This window comes from Pygocentrus nattereri, chromosome 27 (assembly GCF_015220715.1).
Source record: "Pygocentrus nattereri isolate fPygNat1 chromosome 27, fPygNat1.pri, whole genome shotgun sequence".
Classification (NCBI taxonomy): Eukaryota; Metazoa; Chordata; class Actinopteri; order Characiformes; family Serrasalmidae; genus Pygocentrus; species Pygocentrus nattereri.
The window spans coordinates 17879628-17901783 of NC_051237.1; the positions used below are offsets into that span (position 1 = coordinate 17879628).

The 22156-nt window shown below is 39.8% G+C and overlaps 1 protein-coding gene across 1 annotated transcript; it reads left to right on the forward strand.

Annotated features, from left to right (window-relative positions):
* Window positions 1-1929: 1929 nt before the first annotated feature.
* Window positions 1930-21831, forward strand: zgc:86598 (STKc_CK2_alpha domain-containing protein). The gene is made up of 13 exons (XM_017693802.2): window positions 1930-2063; window positions 8845-8975; window positions 9387-9498; window positions 10257-10358; window positions 10588-10638; window positions 10768-10827; window positions 12943-13026; window positions 13834-13944; window positions 15017-15118; window positions 16110-16210; window positions 16832-16980; window positions 18462-18551; window positions 21423-21831. The coding sequence occupies exons 2-13, from the start codon at window positions 8875-8877 to the stop codon at window positions 21539-21541; spliced, it is 1182 nt and encodes a 393-aa protein (XP_017549291.1). The 5' UTR covers window positions 1930-2063; window positions 8845-8874; the 3' UTR covers window positions 21542-21831.
* Window positions 21832-22156: the final 325 nt, after the last annotated feature.

The window sequence follows — 22156 nt, forward strand, 5'->3', positions numbered from 1 at the left end:
AGAGAAACAGATGGACTACAGTCTGTAACTGTAGAACTACAAAGTGCACCTATATAGTAAGTAAAGGAAGTGGTCATAATGTAATGTGTTATTGCTGAATATATCATCTCCACTTACTATATATAAGTGCTACAGTATATAGGTATACTATACTAATGAAACATGCAGCTGGCTGTTCTTTAACACTCACAATATCCATGGCATTTTATGATGGAATTAAGGTTTGGCCCAAGTGAAAGAGTGGAGAGAAGCACATAGAGGCTGTGCGCCTCTCTGCAGCCTCCATTTAGTTTAAAGTTTATGTGCTATGTGTTGGTCTTTAATGTTCTACGTTTTGGTTGTGGTTTATCGTGTCATTTTCTGCTGATTAGCATGCTGGGGGTTTACCATACTGGTGCTGTGTTTGGCTGTTGGTGATCTCCACCCTACTATCCCCATAGTTTGGTTCTCTTTGCTGTCTGTTCAATAAAGAGCATTTTCTCACACTGCACTATATTCTTTGCACTCTGGGTGAATAGAATGTCTAGGCAACATTAGGCTACTATGCCGGAATGTCGAGATTTTATTTGTTTTACTGCATTTGTAACCCTAAAGAAATAAATGGAAGTCTAGGGACTGTAGATGTACATTTACGGTATTTGGCAGACGCTCTTATCCAGAGCGACTTACAATTTGATGATTGTTATACAGGTAGGCGAAGGTGGTGTTAGGAGTCTTGCCCAAGGACTCTTATTGGTATAGTGTAGGGTGCTTACCCAGGTGGGGATTGAACCCCTGTCTACAGCGTAGAAGTGTTACCCGCTACACTAACCAACCACATGTAGCTCCAGTTCTTATGTTTTATCAATGTTTATGAATCAACATTGACAGCTATATATAAAAAAAGAAAAAAGCTGATATTGGCATCGACCCAAAACTCCAGATCGGTGATATTAGCCTTGGTATTGGATCATAAAGTAAATTAGAAGCATTGCTCATTCATACTGCAGATCCCAGCTCTGAGCTTAGAGTGTAAATGATATGTAAAGTGGCTTTTGATAGTGAATCATTCACCCAGAGCTCGTAGGTTTTTCAGCTTTCATCCATAATAATGCATTTGACTGCGTTTATGCAGTAAGTGCAGACTGATGTGACATACACAAGGAATGAAGTGAAGAACAACGGGGCTCGTTCACCAATGTTCTTAGGAAGAAACGTCTTCTTATAACCCACTTGGGCAGGTGTGTAAAGACTTTGACATTCCCCAGTGCTTTCTTATTTAGGATTTGTTCTTAGGTAGGGAAGGAGTCTACACCCAGTACACACAAGAACACAAGGCCCTAAACAATTCTGCAGTTTAAGAAAACGTCATGAATCTGATGTGGACTTTTTCGTAGGACCTTTCTCAAGAGCAACTTTAAGACAAAACTTTGGAAGATATTGGTGAACGTGGCACAGTGCCATTCTGCGAAATGAAGAAGGAGGAAACAAGGGATACACGAAATGAAGAAAGGTAATCCAACTATAAACACAAGTTACAGCTGAATGAAAGAAAGACTGCTGGGCAAACTGCTAGACTTATATGGCTTTTCGTGCGTGGGTTGTGCTTGTATCAGTGTAGATCGCCTTTTCCTTCTTCAAGACATTAAAACAGGTTTATTTTTGTGAACTTTTCTGAATATAAAAGGTTAAATATCTGAAGGAGAAAGGCCTCTTTTGCGCTGTTAAACGCTGTGTGTCTCTGAGCATTTCTCATTGCACAAATCCACTAATGTAAACGTGTAGCGAGCGGTCCGGGCGGCGAGGACCGCGTGTGAAGGTGTTTTACTGCTACACTTGATTTAATGTGAGTTAAAGGCTGATATTATCTCGCCACCTGCTTCTAAAGAAATCTGAGATTTACTAAACGGGGTGTTTTGATTGACCGGGCCTGATTGAGACCCCGCCCGTTTCCCGAGACTGAGCGTGTGATCGCGCCCCCCGGAGGCGCGGAGGACCTCCTCCGCTCCTCTCCGGCTCAACTTGTTTGCCGAGTCCCTCCGTCTGGAAGAGCCGCCATATTGTCAGCCCCGAAGAGCCGAGAGGTAAAGTGTGCTGTTCATTTGTGATACTCATTCGCCGCTGGCCGCGAAATTTCCGTCCATAAAATACAGCTTCATTACTGGGGTCGTGAAGAAGAGCCCGCTTTTGACCGGGGTCCCGTTTAGGGGGCTCGACACGGGTAAGGGTTGCGATGTGGCTAGCTAGCTGCGCTAGGCTAGGCTAGGCTAGCGGGCTGGCAGCCGGAGGGCTGCGCGCCGAGTCTTTCCATCAGAGCCGAGCGGCTGCGGGTGGCTTTCAGGCGGCGTGCGAGCCAGTGTGTTAGCCCAGCCTAGGGGTGCAGTTCTCCTCCTACCGTCCAGCGGGCCCAGGAGCACAGCAGCCCCTGTGTGGAGTCTAGTGATATGTACTTGGAGAACTTGGCCGCTGTTTACTCGATTGGTCAGGCGGACTTCGGTGGTCGGGTCACTTGTTGGCAGCCGAGCTGAGCAGGAAGAATGGCAGTGGTCTGGCGGCGTCGCGGCTCAGACGTTACTGTCGTTATTTTGTGGCTGTAGCTGGCGAAATCTGCCCACTCTCCCGTTTGAAGAAAACCTAAACGTGGTTAAGTCATTTTGCGTCCGTGGTTCTCTGCATCGCCCCCATTTTGCCAGCTAGCCTGAGGAATAAGTAGGAGAGTAACGTTAGCTAGCTAAAGGGGACGTCCACAAATTTAAAAACAATTCTGCCTAATTTCGTGGTTTAGATATACACACAGTAATTCACATTGGTTTGATGTTAAATGGATCGTTTGTACAGAAACCTGCCGGCTCTGGTTTCTTTGCTGTGGTTGTGATAGGAACCAGGGGTCCCAACGTCTATAATGCACATACAGCCCTTTTGATGTACTGTCCAAAATCACCAGTGAACAGTGTGTGTGTGTGTGTGTGTGTGTGTGTGTGTGTGTGTTGATAATGGAAAAGTAATGGCTTGTTGAATCCCTCGACCATGAATAATACAGTTTAGACCAAAAACTTCACAAAAAAACAAACAAACCGTGGTACAATATCTCAGTCTTTAGGCAGTGTATTCGTAACTCCTCGGACGTTTAGTTCCTGTCAAAACTACTGGGAACAAATCTGACTCGGTAAGGTGAAGCAAATTATTTTGTTCACACGATAACCATTTCATTATGTAGAAAAAAAAAAAAAAAACTGGAGTTCCCCACTAAGCTCATTTACTGCTCTTAACTAACAAACTGAGCTGTTCAAAAGAGTCTGACTATCTGATCACCAGTGCTGTGAAGAACATGCTCTGGAATAACAGCAGGCAAACTAATAGAAATGAATATTCATGTTCAAACAGTGTTAGAAATGTTTGTCAGAAGCAGCAGAAAGAGCCAAAGCCATGTAAACATGAACACATCTGCATCACAATCGCACATTACAGGTCCTAAATCACTGGATAGATGTAACAGCATAGCTGCTCAAAGCCCCTATAACACTGTAAACTTGGCTATTTTCTCAGGACTGTTTTAGAGTACAGTGGATTAGAGTCTGACGATAATCAGCGTGCCGATATTATCGCCCGATGTCAGGGAGTTGCAGATAACTCTGTATCAGCGTTCATATCGACCACTAAATGGCAAGAAAATGAAGGGAAAAAAAAACAGAGAGGCGAAAGACCTTCAACTGTGAAGATCCTTCAACTGTGTTATGAGCGTTGTTGTTGCATAGTTTGCACATCCGAGGGCAATCTCCAAATTCCCTGCTGGCCTCACACGCGTTTGGAACACCTCATAATCACAATCAGCTGACCAAGTAGAGTTAAATAGAGAATAAGCGTCGTCAGCGTTCATCGAGTTGATATTAGTCACGTGAAATGCTTTATTTCAATAATAATAAAAAAGCCCTATCACTTCTCCTATCCTGAATAAACCAGGCAACATCCATGTCAGCCATGCCTACATTGCTGCAGTAACGTTAAAGCCTCTACAGTCAGGCAAAAGAACATACATGGCCTGTGTTTGACACACTTGGTTGTATATTTATGTATGAAAGTTTTGGAGTTTTCCACAGCTTATCATTTCCAAAAATTCTCTGACCCCATTGCTTACAACACCGTTCGTGGCTAAATTCGCTTCCCCACAAAGCTAATGCTGTGCTTATCTGTGGAAAGCGACTAACGTCGATGAGTAGTTAAACTACAGCGTTTTGGGGGCAGTCGTGGGCTGGAGGTTAGGGAACTGGCCCTGTGACCAGAAGGTTGCTGGTTCGATCCCCGGTGCCAGCAGTCCATGACTGAGGTGTCCTTGAGCAAGACACCAAACCCCCAACCGCTCCCCAGGCGCCTTGGATAGGGCTGCCCACCGCTCTGGGCAAGTGCTCACTGCCCCCTGGTGTGTGTGTATTCACTAGTGTGTATGTGGTGTTTCACTTCATGGATGGTTTTTTATTCGCCAGCTTCTTGTTCAGTTTTCCTCCTTCCGCCTTAAATGGTGCAGCAGTTAACGCTGTAGCTTTATACACCAGAATACTGCTGCGCCAGTTAAGGTGCAATGGGAAAATTGAAGAAAAGAAGCTGGCGAATAGGAAAGCCAACTTCAGCCTTGTGTTTAAGTGAAGCATTGGTGAATACACCTGTGACTTGCATATCTCCAGTTACAGTCTGTGCATTGGGAATTATTTAACCAAAGGGGAGACATTAATAAATGTGAGCTTAACAAGTATCTAACAAGGTTTGGTAGCCGTGCAGTTATCGAGCTTCTCTTTCAAACGTGCAGAGTCTTGTAAAGGCGCTGTTTTGTTAGAGCACAGAGCGCGTTGATATGCTGTGAGATGTTCTTCACGTCTCACAAAGGAATTTTGGTGGTGTTATGATTGAGCTAGGTCCAGACGTTCCCGCGTGTAATCCAGTTATCACTAAACTCTCTGAACGATAATACAGTGCACGTTGGTGTGTGTTTGTCACACTACAGCCTGAAATCACAGTTTGTACGTTTATTTTCACACTGCATTGTCATGTTATCTTGGTGAGGACTCTGAACTAACTACATGTAGCATGGTAGGTAAAGTCTTTATGTATTTCTAAAGAGGAAGAAAACAATATCGGCTGATATTGGAATTTAAAATTCTCATGTATGAAAATCGTTCTTCTTCTTTCGGCTGCTCCCTTTAGGGGTCGCCACAGCGGATCATCTGCCTCCATCTTGCCCGATCCACTGCCTCCTCTACTTTCACACCAACCATCTCCATGTCCACCTTCACTACATCCATAAACCTTCTCTGAGGTCTACCTCTTCTCCTTCTACCCGGCAGCTCCATCTCCAACATTCTTTGCCCAATATATCCACTATTCCTCCTCAACACATGTCCAAACCATCTCAACCTGGCCTCTCTGGCTTTATCTCCATCGTATCAAAATCGTTATTGATTTGTAAAAATTCCATAGCGATCGTCTGAGGATTAGACCTGTAATGTGTGAGGTCGCTCCTGCTCTATTAATGCTGTTACTACATTAGTGGCTCAAGGTTCATTCTATAGCTAGGCAACCAACCTAAGCATCCCTTCTCAGTGTGATGCTGTGTTGTTGTATGAGTTTATATGATCCAAACTGCTCATCCTGAACTGGTTAAGAAGCTAATTCATTCATTATTTTTGTGAAATGTGCGATACTGTGCCTTGGTCTGAGTCTGACTGTGCAAATTTATCATGTATCCCGTCCGATGACTAGTCAAGCAGGATTCTGACATGTCCTGATGTATGATGTATGAGTAAGACAGGAAAAGCTGTTGAAATTCACTAGATGTTGGTGCGATGGTACATGTAAGCTGAACAGCCTCTACTTGTTTCGCTAATAAGCTGCAGCTTTTGAAGGCTGCTTTGATGCAAGCTTCACGGTCTTTGGTGAGAATGTATGCAAGAACAAGTAGGTGTGAATCAAACCAAGTGTCAGTCGTTTTTTGAAAAGATACATCCATAGTCCATATTTGGCCTTAGTAGCCTTTTTATCTTCTGACTTCAGTTTTAATACACCTTTGTAATGCATTGCTTGTCTAAGTAATAATAACTGGGATCTGTGGAAAGAGCTTGCATGAATATTCAAATTAGGCTGAAGAATTGCGCTTCAAGTCGTCGTTTAAAGGAGATTTTCTTGGCTGGTTTGTGACCAAGTGTTTAACCATTGTTGCCACTTTTTGGCTTCTCTGTATGCTTGCATTCTGTTTCAGAGCAAGCTTTTTCCATGCACCTGAAGTTAGTCTGTTGTGCAACCTGCATAGAAACAGTTATTCTAACTGTAGTCCTTGTCCTGTGGCCTCAGCTTCTCTTTAGTGACCTGAAGGTTTGAGACATATGTGATAGCAGGTGTTGCAGTTGCTTGATGAAGCTCCAAAATCTCATCACTGAGCAGCTCTGTCATCAAATATTAATGTTCTTGTTTTTACCACTCTGTCAAGGCGCAGATCATCGCCATATCAGTTTTCTAGTTAAGCTTACCCAGCAAAGTTGCCTACTGAAGACGGTGAAGTCTTTGTTTGTCTTGTGCAATGACACAGGTCAGGTTTTTGCCAGTTGCAATAATTGGCTGGGAAAGGGATATGTGGTCTTGAGATTTGACTTCAGTTAAGCATTAACATATATTTGTTTTAAAATCATGAGGTGCAACTGCGAAGTATGATCATTTCCATGTGTTTTACTTCTCTGCCTGTTCCTTTACTTCGCATATACGACAGTAGTTCTTTCAGATCCAGGCAGACAAAGCTTTGTTTCTCTTCAGCTGGCGCGCATCTTGCGACTTGCACTTTTTGTGCATAGCATTTGATATCAAGTTTAGTTGTGGTACTTGAACAACACTCTTCATCCTCCAAGGCAGATGGAAGTTGAGGTTCAAGAATTTCTGGAATGACACCAATTAAGTAGCAAAACACAGCTGTCTATTGTATCTGGAATTACAGTCCTGAAGGATGCTGTTTAACCTCATTATCTGTTTTGTGTTGGACTGGTTGACATTCCTGTTCGTAATAACTTCTTAATACTTCTTATAATCGTTGGTATGTAGATTCATGGCATGACGAATTCCCACTAAACCCAAGTCTTTGTTTTCTTTTTGTTGTTCAGATTAAAGAGAACTTTAATTAGTGAATGGATGTGCTTTCAGTACATTCCCTGTAATTTCCCTCTTTCTGAAATATTGCATAGACCTCATCTCCACTAATTTTAACTATAGCTGTGATTTCCAGATTGAAGTGTATTGATTGATGTTCCAGTGATCGAGGCCTACTTGATTCATGTTTGAAAATGTTTCCCTATTTTCAAACAAATGTTCTGGTCTAGAGTTAGGAGTGACACTTGACTAGCTGTAGTGTCCTGATCTCTTAAGATCGTCTTTACCTACATTACAAGGAACTACACTAAAGAGGTTGAGGCCATTATTGTGCTGTCTGTGCCAAAAGGGGCCCACAAATTCCCCAAGCCCAGACCAGTAATCTGATAGATAGGGGGCCTCCGCACTCAGGGTAGCATGAATGTGTTGCGTAGTTTTTTGTTGTACTTCAAGGAGGTGAAACAACAAATTATTAATCTTGGAACATTTTATATTTTCATTCTTAGTGTCAGCCTTACGCAAATTCTTGAAAACTCTGGTAGTAAAACTCAATAACGGTGACATGGCGTAGCCAGTCCCGGTCCCAGTCGTCTTTACTTGTTTAAGTGTTTGCAACCATAAAAATATGAGCATGAAATGGCCAAATTGGTTAATATTACTTGCTAGCTGTGTTTACTTGGTGGCTAACACTGGCTGTGCTGTGTCATAACTGCACTCACACAAATATCAGCCGTTACACAGAATGACGGTAAAGAATTAAGAACGGTTTAATCTTTATAAGAGTGAGAATATAAGCACAAACCCTCACCTGACTTCAAAGTTTCATGGCATCATCGGTTGTTTGATGTATTTGTGTACAGCAGTGTTTTCATTACTAATTAGGTTTCAAGTCAACACCTATTGAAAAAAGCATGTGTAGCACAAAATCTTAACTAGTTTTATGTTTAATAACGGCCACAAATTATGTAGTTCACAAAATGAAATGCATGTTGTCTTGTTAGTGCATTAAAAACATAAGATAAATATAATGAGTGTTTCGGTTGTAGTGGCTTTTCTTTGTGTGAGTGAGGAGCAAGTGGGGAGCAGGATTTTTCTCTATATATATATAGATAGATAGATAGATGGGATATTTCCATGGCGTACAGTATGCTTTGCAATATTTTGACACACAATGCACTGAGTACTTCATTTAAAACTGCCATTAAAAATTCTGCATTGATTTTTATTCAGTGTTTCACACACAGAGCTTTTTAATTTAAACAGATGTAATGAGATGCCCTTTGTGATGAAACGTGCAGTTGAACAGTCTTGTTTTAGTAGCCACAGTACCCATGATATGCTCAGAAAAGCATATTGCTTATCTTAGCAAAATACATTGCAATGAATTATTGTCTTATTGCTCACCTCTAGGTCTGACAGTAGTAGTTAAAAGCAGCACTAAAAGAACGGGAGTTCACCTCATGTCACCGTGAATAAGTCTTCCTCGCTTCAGTTGCACTTAGATTAAAAGAGTTTCAGTGTCTTAATCCAATTTAATAGACATTCAGGAGGCCACGGCTTGGTGGGCTTTAAACAACATGCATACTAGTCAAGCGGTGTGAAGCTCTCCCAGCACACGCATGTGTTGGGAAATCCACATGCATACTAGGTCATGGGGTTCATACACACAGATGCTGAACCCGAATCACTGCAATACGCAACCTGTTCATCTTTGTTCTTAATCTGTCTCTCTCCTTCTCGCAGGCCTGACAGAAGCACCTGTGCACCCTGACCATGTCCGGCCCGGTCACCAGCCGATCCCGAGTTTACCCAGACGTCAACACACAGAGACCACGGGAGTACTGGGACTACGAGTCACATGTTGTGGAGTGGGGGTGAGCTCTTTTTGGTGAAAAGGTTGGAGTGCGGTGGATTAGAAGAATTGCTGGAGAATGACCTGATCCTCCGTTCTGTTTCTTGTGCATTTTCATCCACAGGCACAAGATTACTGTTAGCGACCAGATGGACGAAATTTACTGCGCTAGTTTTAATCATCATAAGACTTAAGAGCAAAAGTTGTGAAGTCCTTGTAGGGCTGAACCAATTTGGGGAAATATCCAATTTTCTGACCAATATTGCACCTGTGCATTATAGACTGTCATAGAACTATGATGATGCATACTTAGCGCTGTTTTTATTACCTTCTTTTTAAAACGTATTATTTGACCGTAGGGAATTGGGTTGTAATGCTGCTGTCTGTTCTGAACAAGATCTGGAATAAGACCTGTTTTGTGATTTTTCTTCAGGAATCAGGATGACTACCAGCTGGTGCGAAAGTTGGGTCGTGGCAAATACAGTGAAGTGTTTGAAGCCATCAACATCACAAACAATGAGAAAGTAGTTGTTAAAATACTCAAGGTGAGCATATTAGACTGCTTTTCTGTGTGGTTTGGGTACCTGTGTTTAGATCTAACACGATTTTATTCAAAGCTGAATAACTAAAAAATGACTTGAATAAATTATTAGTTGGCTTTATTTTCATTCATAAATGAATGAATGGATGGATGGATGAGTTGACCTTGTTGCTGGATGCATGTTTGCCTGTCTGGCTGGATGGATCAGAGCAATGCCATAGGAAGTCTTGGAAAAGCCGTAGGAAGTCTTAAAGAAGTTGGTGTTTAATTTCTGTTTATTGGAACACAATCTACCAGAAGAGTAGAGTAGACCTCTTGCATTACATGCCAAATGTCATTTTCCGAGTCACTGACAAGCACCTTTGCCAGATAAGCTTGTTTGTATTATGGACTGTAACATTAAAAAAGTATTGTAACTAAATCCTTTTGGCTGGAGTCCCAATTAAGAGGGGAGACTAATGAATTCGTCTTTCTCCTCTCAGCTGAACATGGCTCCAGATTCACTTGATAACATTCTGTGAGCTGAGAAGCTTCTTTCATGCTATGTGATAAATAGTTGTGAAGATTAGCCGCATTTTCTCTTAATGTAGCCAGGATTTATTTTGAGCTTCCCCTTTCTGGAGACAGGATGGGGCGAGCACAACACAGACTGTACTGAGACTCAATCAGATAAAGTGGCCCGTGTCAGTTTGTTTCCGAACTCACTGAAACTGGACATATTTTTGAACTTTAGAATCTTTTTTTCCCTCTTTCTCCCTACAGCCAGTGAAAAAGAAGAAAATCAAGCGAGAAATAAAAATCTTAGAGAATCTGCGAGGCGGTCCAAACATCATAACACTTTTAGACATCGTCAAGGATCCAGTGGTAAGTACTAAAACTCTCATGAAGTACATGATGTATAAGATGCAGACTTTCCATTAGAAATGTGTATAATAATGTCATGTTTGACTTTTGTAGATGTATAGTGGTGTCAATTGCGGGCGGGCGGGGGGGGGGTATTATATATTTTGAAGAAGATTTTTGGTGTTTTTTTGTATTACAATAAACCAGTGTTACTTTTGAGAATAACTGCCTGGCTTCTTCTTCTCTCAAGTCTCGAACACCTGCGCTGGTTTTTGAACATGTTAACAACACAGACTTCAAGGTGAGGTCCTGCATTATTTTATATATATATATATATATATATATATATATATATATATAAAACATAAGACCATAAATAGCACGTCTTCAAAGCAATTTGACCCCATCTTTTCCTTTCTTTTTGTCACAGCAATTATATCAAACGCTATCAGATTACGACATCCGGTTCTACATGTATGAGATCTTAAAGGTAAGATATTAAAATTACTGTATCATCACTGTCCATAAAAAGCCAAGTATCTCTGAAATAGCAATTTCTCAGGAGAAGATGAAGATGTTTTTAACTTGTATTACACACTAATGTAAACAGATCCTATTCCAAGTGATTTTGGAGCCTTTCTGTGTGTCCATTCATCATGAATGAGGGCTGCAGTGTTCAAATTATGAAGAAAAGGAAAAATAATATGGAAAGAGAGGTTTTCATTGAATAGTGATATTATGCTAATTGATTGTTAAAGCGTTTACAATATACTAAAATATTGATCTTGACTGATTGTATTTACACTGAGATCAAGGACTACAGTGGCTTTCAGAAAAACCTGTATGGCTCCTCTGTGTGATTGTCCGTGAAAGGGATCTCTACAGGTGCAGGTTTCTGTTCTTTGCTGTACTGACAGAAGCACAGCTTGTGTTGTCTTGTCTCCAGCGCTCCATTCCAACACATTCTGTATCGTCTGAAATGGCTCAAAGTTAATTTTGTGGTTGAAAGCAGCGAAAACTGTCTGGCTGTCACCTTGAGTCCTCCACATTTGGGAACGGTATCATGGGTTATCAATTATCACTTATTTCTTTATTGTCAGTTGTATCTAAATATTTCCACAGCTTAACACTGATGTAGGAAAACGTTGGCATGGTGTTTATGAATATTGTGTTTTTCTCCTATTGCCCAGGCACTTGGTTTTACTTGGACAGAAGTTCTGCAGGAAAAGTTTAGTTCCCAGCTAAAATATAAAGGTTTTTTCCTGTTATTTCACAAGACTGCCTTTGTCAGTAGGAAGCATTTTCACAATACGTCAGCAAAAGGATGCACAGTGAAATAGTGAGTTTGGTCTGAATGTCCCCTTAAGCATTTTTTTTATTCACTGAATGTTTTGCATTGATAACTGGACCAGGCTGTTCCTCCCAAAACATTTGTTGAATATTTTTCTTCTGGACCTTCAAATATGCTTTTTCATGGGAGGGAAACCAGTTTTGCATTTTTACTTAGAACAAGATGTTGGAAGAGCTGGAACTAGCTATTTGCAAGTGGTTCATTTGTGCGCAGAATAGGGCTGCAGTAGTGTTGCTGTATATTGCGGTTCATATTGAAATATGTTTTTAAAACAGGGATGCATCAGTACTGTAACATTATTGGCCTGCGTTGTTTTGTCCGGATGTTATTTTGTAGACTCGACGGGCCTGTAGAGGCTAGTGGCAAGGCAGGATTAAGCTGCATGGTGGCAAGCATGGCCCATATGGAGGCGACATGTGTTTAAGCCTGGAGGATTTATGCGAGCGGACAGCAGGGAGCACAGTTCACTCGCTCTCTCCGTCACTCTGACTCCCTCAGACACAGCTGCTTAAAACAACCCAGCCACCCCATATCATTTACTCTACACACAGCCATATGTGGACAAAGGAATGAATTGTTAGCTGGGGAGGTACAGGTTTCGCCTGCTCGGTTTCCAAGTTCTGCTTATTTATCTTTGTTTTTTCACTTTGTCTTATTTCTGGTGGATGAGCAGGTTACTAATAGTTGGTGCCTGTTGTTCATGAATTACTTTAGAGTATAACTTCTACTCATAACTTCTGCTGATTGTTTTTGTAATATTTGCCTTCCCCATGTTAAGGTCACTTATGAATGGTTTCCTTGATTTATTTCTTTATTCATTCTTTCATTCAGCTGTGTTCAGTTAGACTGAATACATGATCTCACTGGCCTGTTTGGACGCCTGCCTCCTGTCAGTTTCAGGAAGGCTAAGCTGCATCAGTGAAAGCGGCATCTCGCTCACGCAATGAGACTCTCTGCTGGGCCCTGTTTATGACACAGTTCGCCCTCTGCCTGGTGCTTCTTGTCCTTTCAGTCTGTCTTTTTCTTTCTTGTTTTTTTGTCTTTCTGGCCGTCATTCAACCTCTTTTTTGCACTCCAGCGTCCTCAGTAAATGAATATTTTTGTCAAGTTAAAGCTAGCTCTTATTTGTGCAATGCTCTTTTACACACTTATTTTCTCTGTTATTTCAGTTGATCTTGGTTTCGAATTCAATAATCACTTTATCCAATTTATAAACGGTTAATTGAAAATAAATTTCCCCTTTTCTCTTCTTAGGCCTTGGACTACTGCCACAGTATGGGAATCATGCACAGAGACGTCAAGCCACACAACGTCATGATTGACCATGAGCATAGAAAGGTATTGGCTTTCCCACTGTTAATCCTCACCGCTTGACTGCGCAGTTAACGTCATACTCTGGGCTCCTCCGTCATAACCAAAGCATGGCTGTCTTGCTCTTTGCACCCACAGTCTTTGAAATAGAGGTGCGAGGCAGCTCAGTGGTACTCAAACTCCCCGTGCATTTTTATGTGGCATTTGTTTTCATTGTTAAATGCTGATGTTGCAACAAACAGAATGTGATTTTTAAATTATAATTTTTTTAATCCTGTGGATTGTTTCAAGTATACCCAAGTACCACAGAAGAACCTCTAATGTACAATCATATGTTCAGAGAGAAGCCTTTCTTCAGTTTTCTTCATTTTACAATGAGAAAAGTGTCAGTACAATTGAGTCTAAAACACTTTTTGCTTTAACAAAACACAGAACCTCTGAAAGTGAAAAGATGGACTTGCATGTATGAATGTGGAATGATGTGAGCATCAAAATAAGTACAATTTAAACGATTTGTAGGATGTTCTTGAGCACATAATGCAGTGTGTAAAATCAGATCTGTTGCTCTTGTTCAAGTATGAAGCAAGAGAAGCAAGTTCATAGTGACCACACGCTGGTTAAATAGTGGTTAATGTAAGATACTCTTATCGTTTATTGTTTACATTGTTAAGCAGGAGACATCCTTATGTATTTCACCTCCTGTTCTGGAATGGAAAAAGAAAAGTCATTAGATTTTTTAAATTTGGTTTTAACAGCTGAACTTAACATAAGGATCATTATTAGGATCATTATTGTCTCTAATAGCCTCTCGTTCTGTGCTGTTTGACTTCTCAGCTTCGTTTGATAGACTGGGGCTTGGCAGAGTTCTACCACCCAAGCCAGGAGTACAATGTCAGGGTGGCCTCCCGGTACTTCAAAGGACCTGAGCTGCTGGTGGACTACCAGGTTAGTGAATGTGTTCAGTTATGTGTACAAGTTCGTTATCAAACATTGACATCTGAAAGTATACTGATGTGCTTATTTTATATTTTATTCAGTTTATGATGTTTATGGCATTCCTTTCCATATGTGCAGAAGGACGTTTTTTTTGTCAGTGTGGGACAGAGAGCTGCAGTAGACTTAATAAGATGGTGGGCGAGAGACACTGAGATGTCACAGCTGCAATATATGATCAACGGCTATCAATAGCAAGGCATTTGTACAGTATACAGCCATACCAACTGTTCCTCTATTAGATGGCCCATAGCAGTAAGGATCTGCAGACAGTTACATTACATTTCAGTGTGGTTGGTGTATGCCCTGCAGCTGAGCTTGAAGTGAAAAGTTTCTGGAGCAGAAAATGGTTAAGAATAGGAGATTTGCAGCTCTCCTTCTCACTGCTACAGGAGGTTTGTGGAGTATGTGTAGAATGGTCTACGGGTATTTATCTAAACAATTGTAAAATTGTTAAATTGTACAATTGTAAAATTGGTATTGTAAAGATATATATATATATATATATATATATATATATATATATATATATATATATATATATATATATATATATATATATATATATATATATATATATATATAATAATTTTCCTAATAACTGGGCAAAACCCTTCAAGAGAATAGCGTGTTCAATCAGAATCCTTTATTGATCGCAGAGGGGAAATTGCAGGTGCAAGTAGCAAGTGCACCAGTTCTAGTGATTTACCACCCTGGAGAGTGAGCAATCACTTAATGAAGGCCTTCAGTAGCATCTGAATAGTAGGGTGCTTACACATTAGACAAAGCAGGAATAGAGTGGTAGATGCAAATGCTTGCAGGCCTTATTCATTTATGAGGGAAATACACGGCTGAACCAGGGACCGAGTTTATATGTGTCGAATTCATGTGAGCAAATCAGAGTACTGACTGCAATTATTTGAACTGCTTGTAGCAATTATTTTCTCATTGTTTTGGTATGTTGGCCATATTATCAGCTGGGATCTTCTCCTAACATGGTCTCTGTTCCTTTTCTTTCGTGCAGATGTATGATTACAGTTTAGACATGTGGAGTTTAGGCTGTATGCTGGCCAGCATGATCTTTAGAAAAGAGCCCTTCTTCCATGGACATGACAACTACGATCAGGTTAGTGGAACGTTGTGAACCTTTATGCATTTTTAATAACAGCTCAACTGGCTGCAGCAGTTGATTTTTTTTTGGTAATCAAATCTCTGATAATAAATTCTGTTGTACAAACTGACTTTTTCATTAGGGGTCCAAGCAAAACACCTAAATTATTGAGCAGGTACTTCCCCAGCTACTTTGGGAAATGTGACCCTGCTTGACCTCATGGTAGTGCTGTACTATAATGTAACCATAAGGTAGTAAGCACTAGTAGTGTTTGTTTCTGTGGGCAAAATATTGCATATCATGGATTATTCATTTTGAAACTAATACATTATTGATTATGTAACAAATTCAGAAATTTGGGTGTCATGAAACTCCAGCAAACCTCTTTTTTTTTTTTTTTCTTTTAATATAATAATAATGTGAAATAGCACATAGAGCAGAGGCAGATGACGGATGCACTATTTTTTATTATTTTTAAAACTTAGATCAAATACTGCTGCTGAAGCTTTAACATACCAACATGGGCTGCACATATGAGGTCTCACCATCTTACTTGTAGTTGGGGTAAAATAACATTGAGACATTCTGTAGTAAATGATATATTAATGCTGAAAATTCTCACTGATATTTTTACTGCTTAGAAGCTTGAAACGTGTTGACTAAACATTGCATCTCTTTTTGCCTATATCAGTAGTGCCAGGCTGTGCTCCAGCACTGCAATGTTTAACATGCTGCCAGACATCATCATTCTTCATTAAGTGCTTGATAATTAGTTTATGAGTGGACTCGGGTGTTTTGAGAGCAGGGAGAACTCTTGAGGTTGCTAATACAATATTTACAATAATGTTACTATTTCTATAAATTTAACATGAGCACCACTCAGATTTTATTAGCAAATTAAGCAGTTGCGCTGTAAGCCTTTTTTCCTACTTGTTGTTAGTCCTTTGTGATACAGTGCCAATGTGTGATTGCCCCCTGGTGCTTCAAATAAGTACTGTTTTTGCAGCTTGTACGGATTGCGAAAGTACTGGGCACAGAGGACTTGTACGACTACATTGACAAGTACAACATAGAGCTTGATCCACGGTTCAATGACATCTTGGGCAGGTTTGTCTTGTTGTTTTAAAGTAAAATGTCATTTTTTGTTATTTTATGGACAGTTATGGGAGTTTTTGTCCTCATCTCCTATCGCCCCATGTACATACACAATGACCGTTTAGATATTTTGTGTGCATGCTCATTTACACTAGTACAATGAAGCATTCTTTTAAGATCTTTCCTTTAAGTAGATCTGGTCAGCATATGGAACAGGTGAATAAATGTTTTGATAGGTCTAGGTGTTGTACCATTAACTAAGCATCAAGTCTTTGAATATGGACCAAATTAAAGGTTGGAAGGGCACACTATGAAGTACCAGTGAAAACTGAATTTACAACAAATTCAATGGCATCCCTGCATCAGATGCTGTCATCATTATGCTGTGTCCTCTCATTGGCTAGAGTGCTTTTCTGAGCTGATGTACAGTGACCTACTGTTTGCACTGTGATAGACTGCACTGTTTCTAGTGTGATGGCTTTCAGCTAACGCAAGAAAGAGCACCAGTTTAGGATCTTTTCTGATGGTGCCACTTTTTTAGTTACATTTTTAACATTTCTGATTGTTTTCATGATGTTTTTCCCCCCTCTCTTCCTGTATCCTTACACCTCACCCCCTTGTCTACTTGTCCAGACATTCCAGGAAGAGGTGGGAAAGATTTGTACATAGTGAGAACCAGCACTTGGTCAGTACTGAAGCTTTGGACTTCCTGGATAAACTCCTACGCTATGACCACCAAGCCCGCCTCACAGCCCGGGAGGCCATGGAGCACCCATACTTCTGTGAGTTAAGCTTCATTTGATGTCCTAATAATGAAATTTGAGCCAGAAATTTAAGAGTCTTGGTTTTTTTTTTCCTCAATTTGACTGTCAGGTTCACTTCAGCTATATCTAACTAGGTATGTACAGCCCCATTTCCAAAAAAGTTGGAATGCTGTGCAAAATGTAAATAAAAACTGAACGCAATGCAAATCATAAAACCCTTATATTTAATTGAAATCCGCCATACTATTATAATATGTACAGAATAGAGTTTGACATTGTCTTGCTGAAATAAGCAGGGTCTTCCCCAAAAAAGACATCTGTGTGGTGAGACATGTTGCTCCAAAACCTGTTTCTATCATTCAGTGTTATTGTTGCCTTCACAGCAGGTTCCCCATGCCATGTGCGCTAAGGCAGACCCATACCACCACAGATGCTGACTTTTGAACTGTGCCCTCAGACGCCGAATGTTCCCTCTCTTCTCTAGCCCAGAGGATTCAGCGTCCATGATTTCCAAAAATTATTTCAGATTTTGATTCATCAGACTTGAGAGAACTTTTCCGCTTCGCTTCAGTCCATCATAAATGAACTCTGGCCCATCTAAGGCATCAGATTTTCTGGGTCTTCTTTATATATTGTATCTTGTTTGAATGGTAGAGTTTTAATTCTAGACGCAGTGATGAACTGTGTTCACAGATAATGGTTTTCATGCTACTGAGCCCATGCAGTGATTTCCACTACAGAGTTGTCTGTTTTTAATGCTGTGCCAGCGAAGAGCCCCATCTTCCGAATACTGAGATTTCTCTGGATTCGCTGAATCTTTTAATTATATTTATCTTTGCTGCTGTTTTACGTAGAGAAATGCTATTCATGAATTTGTCTGCATAGTTTTTCAACGAGTAGTGAACCCCTCCCCATCTTTACTTGTAAGTCTCAGCCTCTCTGCGTTGCTCGTTTTATACCCAATCATGACATGTTGAGATGTTCCAGTATGTTGTTCTTTTTTTTTTTTTTTCTTTTCTTTTTTTTTTGTTTTTTTGTAAAGTGTTATGCATTGCACAACTTTTGCCAGTCTTTTGATGCCCCGTCAAAACTTTTAAACATGTTGCTTGCATCCATTTTTCAAACAAAGACAATAAAAACCAGTACATTGATCAGATTCAGTGTTCAAGATTTGATTTGTTGCCTTTGTACAATTTTCAGTTAAATATTGGGGTTTAATTTTGGTTTTATTTACGTTTTGCACAGCATCCCAACTAATGGTGTTGTACTACTCTAGACTGTATATAGCTACTCATCTGTCTATAAATCTATATCTATATAATGTTGTGTCAGCTTTACTCCAGTTTTGACACCATCATAAAATTTTCAAATTTCAAAAAATTTCAAAGTTGTTATGCGTTTAGCTTTTTAGGACGTGATACTTAATGGATATTTTATTATAACTAACACTAACAAACTAACATTGTAGTATAACTGTTTACTTGTTTGTCATTTCTTAGATCCTGTAGTTAAAGATCAAGCCAGGATGGGCTCTACATCAGGGCTTTCCACTGGCTCTACTCCTGTCAGCACCTCCAGCATGATGACTGGTAAACCTCTGTTTTCAATTAAATCCATTTTTAATTACAAGAAGCATGAGGTTGTGAACGTTTGAAGATCAGTGGTGTAATTTACTGATATGAATTTCTCTTGAATTTTAAGTGACACAAATACAGTTTAAATGCTGCGGAACCCATTTCACCACCTGTTCCCGCCTGTTTTCTTCACCTCTGTTTCAGGGAGCAGTATTAAATTGCCTTTTAAAGTGAAAATTAGATTTAAAAAAACCTCAAATAATAATATAATAATGATGTGTAGTAATAATAGAAATAATAAATAATAATAATAATGTATTTTCTTATGGTTCCTACTATGTCTAAATAACGATGTATATTCTCAATTTTTGCTGTATGTCAGAACTGACTTGCTGTTGGGAATCTCTGTACATCTCATGATCTGATTTTGATTCAAAGAACCAAATTGCAGTTATAAAATGATTTGTTTTTTGATTTCTGTAGGCTACATTGATTTAATTTTTTTTTTCCCCTGTACATCTCAGCTTAAACCTTGTTTGAGCTGGATTCCGTAATTTGGGGAGTTGTTGTAATTTGAGTGATTACTGACGAGATCCCTAATCCAATCCAGTAGAAATCTGCCATGTTCCTAAATTTTAGAAGTCTGCCAAGAGATAATTCAGAGTTAGCTTCAGAAATATCTTCTATAATTCTCAAAGCTTTTACTTTTTGGTAGAAATAGTCCTGTTTGAATCAGTCATAGTAATGTAATAAAACCAGGAAATAGATTTTTTTTTTTTTGAAGACTAACTGTTAAAAAGGAGTTTGACATGACATATTTTTCTTAATCCTGAAGTTTATGACGAGACTACTGAAATCCGTAATGTTTTTTGGTGATGGCAGAATTAGAGGAAGGAAAATGAAAGATGTACCAAAGCAGAGCAAAACGTTTTCTGTCTTGTTGGGCAGCATTCGGTAAAGTCTGCAGATTTTTGGCCATGACTTAAATACTGGGGATGGCGACTTGATCACACACAACATAACGATTTAGCACGTTCTAGCAGTAACCGCCAGTTGTGTTACGTTAGCTACCCTCCCAGAGAGAGCGAGGCCATTTGTGCTCTCTTGGCCTTCTGGCCACAGATGTCTAACATCACCATAAACACACTCACATCCGCACAAACACACTCGTTCTCCCGTAATTAGGAGACGCAAATAAACAGACATGGAGTGGCTTGCTGCTGTGGTCATTTTTGTAGTTTTAAAGTTTTGTAGTTTTAAAGTTTTCGATACACATGCACTCAGTTGTACTTGTGCCATAAATTGTTAGTTTAAAAGCTTCAAGTGTTTTTTTTTTTTTTTTTTTTTTTTTTCCCCTAAACTTGCTGTATTTTCTTTTTTCATTTTCTTGTTTCATCTAATGTTTGATACACACTGACTATTCTGAAACTAGAATGGGAGGCACAAAAATATCAGAGATGATAATATATGTGATGACACATTACTCTAGTTTCTCTTCCATCTGTCGACTTGGACTGCCCCAAAACCTGCAGACTAGAGCCACCCGGCCCTGACTTTGCCAGGCTGAGAATTGGGGCAAAAGTCATGTTGTAACCCTGGCTTAAGCTGATTAAATTCAGTTTACGAGCCCAGTGCTAGTCTACATGCCAGGTAGCCAGACATCATATTGTTATTGTTTAGAAGTGTAGCGGCTGTTGCAAAACACAAGCCACATTTACATGTAGCCTAATACTCCGTTAATGACTAATAGCTCAGTTGGAATAGGATACGTCCATGTATCCACCTCAATCGAAATAGGCTAGGTTCCATTCGGAGTACGATTTGTATCCGATTGAATGAAGTGGGTAATCCTGTAGATAATCTGTGAAATAGACGAATAATAGCCATGTAAATGCCTGTATCTGATTACGTTCCCAATTGAAAGTTTAATTGCGTTCTGCGCATGTGCGTTTGTGCCATAGTTTATATTGTTCCACATGGTGGGAGCAGAAACTGGTCTGCAGAGGAGACGAAGTTTATGATTTAAAGACGGCGGTGGGCCTGGAATCCAGCCTATGTCTCAAAACATGACGTCTTCCACTCGTACCTTCTTTAATAAGCACATGTTAAGTATGTTTTCCGGAGTCTTGACATTTTTAAAGCAGTTAACGACACGCGCACTGTTTACAGCTGCTCGTCTCACTCTGACTGGATTCGTGTGATGCTCGTTGTCATGGTGATGTCTACACTTAGTGGTACTCTACACGTGTGTAAATTTGGATTGGATTATTTGTAGTGTGCATGTAAACGGAGGTTTTCTATCAGATTGATGAGTAGAGTGAGCAGACAAAACACCTCAGTCATAGTCTATAATCAGAATGTATGTACACACAGCCACTGACGTAATGATGTTGAGATCCGGTCTCTTTGGTTTCATTTGGGTAAACTACAGATTCTTTGTCCTATAGGAATCAGCCAGTCAGATCATGCGCACATTGCATTACGGAGCCTTCTCTGGTAGAAGCAAATCTTGTGTAAAATCTGATGATTTGTCACTACTCAATGTTTCAAGAAACAATCTCAGTGCGTCTAAGAATGAAAACAATTTCCTAAATTTCTAGAAAGTAAGTAATGAGTCAAGATTTTGAGAAAATAAATTGTTTTATGTAGTGTGGCATCATTTTCACTTAATATTTTTTACTCACAAAGTCTGGATTTTTTCCCCCCTCATACCTGGAAGACACGGGCACCCGAGCAATTCCCAATTATAGCACAGTTAGAAGAAATACACCTGGCTAATGTTTCAAATATTAGTCCTGTCTGTTAAACCTATTCAGCTGAAGTTGGCCTGTCGTGAATATGCCAGATTGGATCTTTTCAGATGTCTGACAGTTTGTTCTCTTCTAGGAGGCATCACATCCATGTCGTCATCGCAGCCTATGGCCAACATGGCTGCTTCTCCGGTCATCTCCTCCCAGAGTGCTCTGGCGACGCAGGTCCCAGCCGCTGCAGGCGCACAGCCCTGATTTTGATGCGCTCACTCGTCTGTCTCCTGGCCTCGTTTTTACGTTGAGTGTAAAGAACTGAGGAGAGACAAATTAGGTTCCTTTTGTTTTCTTCTTTTTTTTTTGTTTTTCTTTTGTTTTCATTGAATAATTATATATTGATATTTGGGCACATACCAGATGGACGTTAGCGTTGCCTCTGTGTCCAGCTAAAAAATGTTGCGTTCTTTTATGATGGTGTCTAGAGAAGCAACTACACTGTAGAAATTAACAAAAATGGATAATAAAATTTATTTTATATGTCCCTAAAATTCTCTTGTGTTGTGTTATTTTATAGAAAGAGTTTTGCTTTAAAACCATCTAGTGAATTCGGCATTACTCTAGACTTGTGATCATACTTCTTTACTGAAGTTTTTTTTCCCAAGATTTGCACCTCACTCAAGTATTGTAGTTGAATCTCTCTAATTCCGTTACATTTTCCAAGAGTAAAAATATACTTTTCACTCCTTACATTTAAATGTATACCCTTCACAGTACACAATACTACTCAATATTTTGTAGGACGTTTTGTGGGAAGTTAATGAATGTTGACCAGGTCGAGTTTAATTCAGAGGACTTGTTTTTCATGGATGTTTT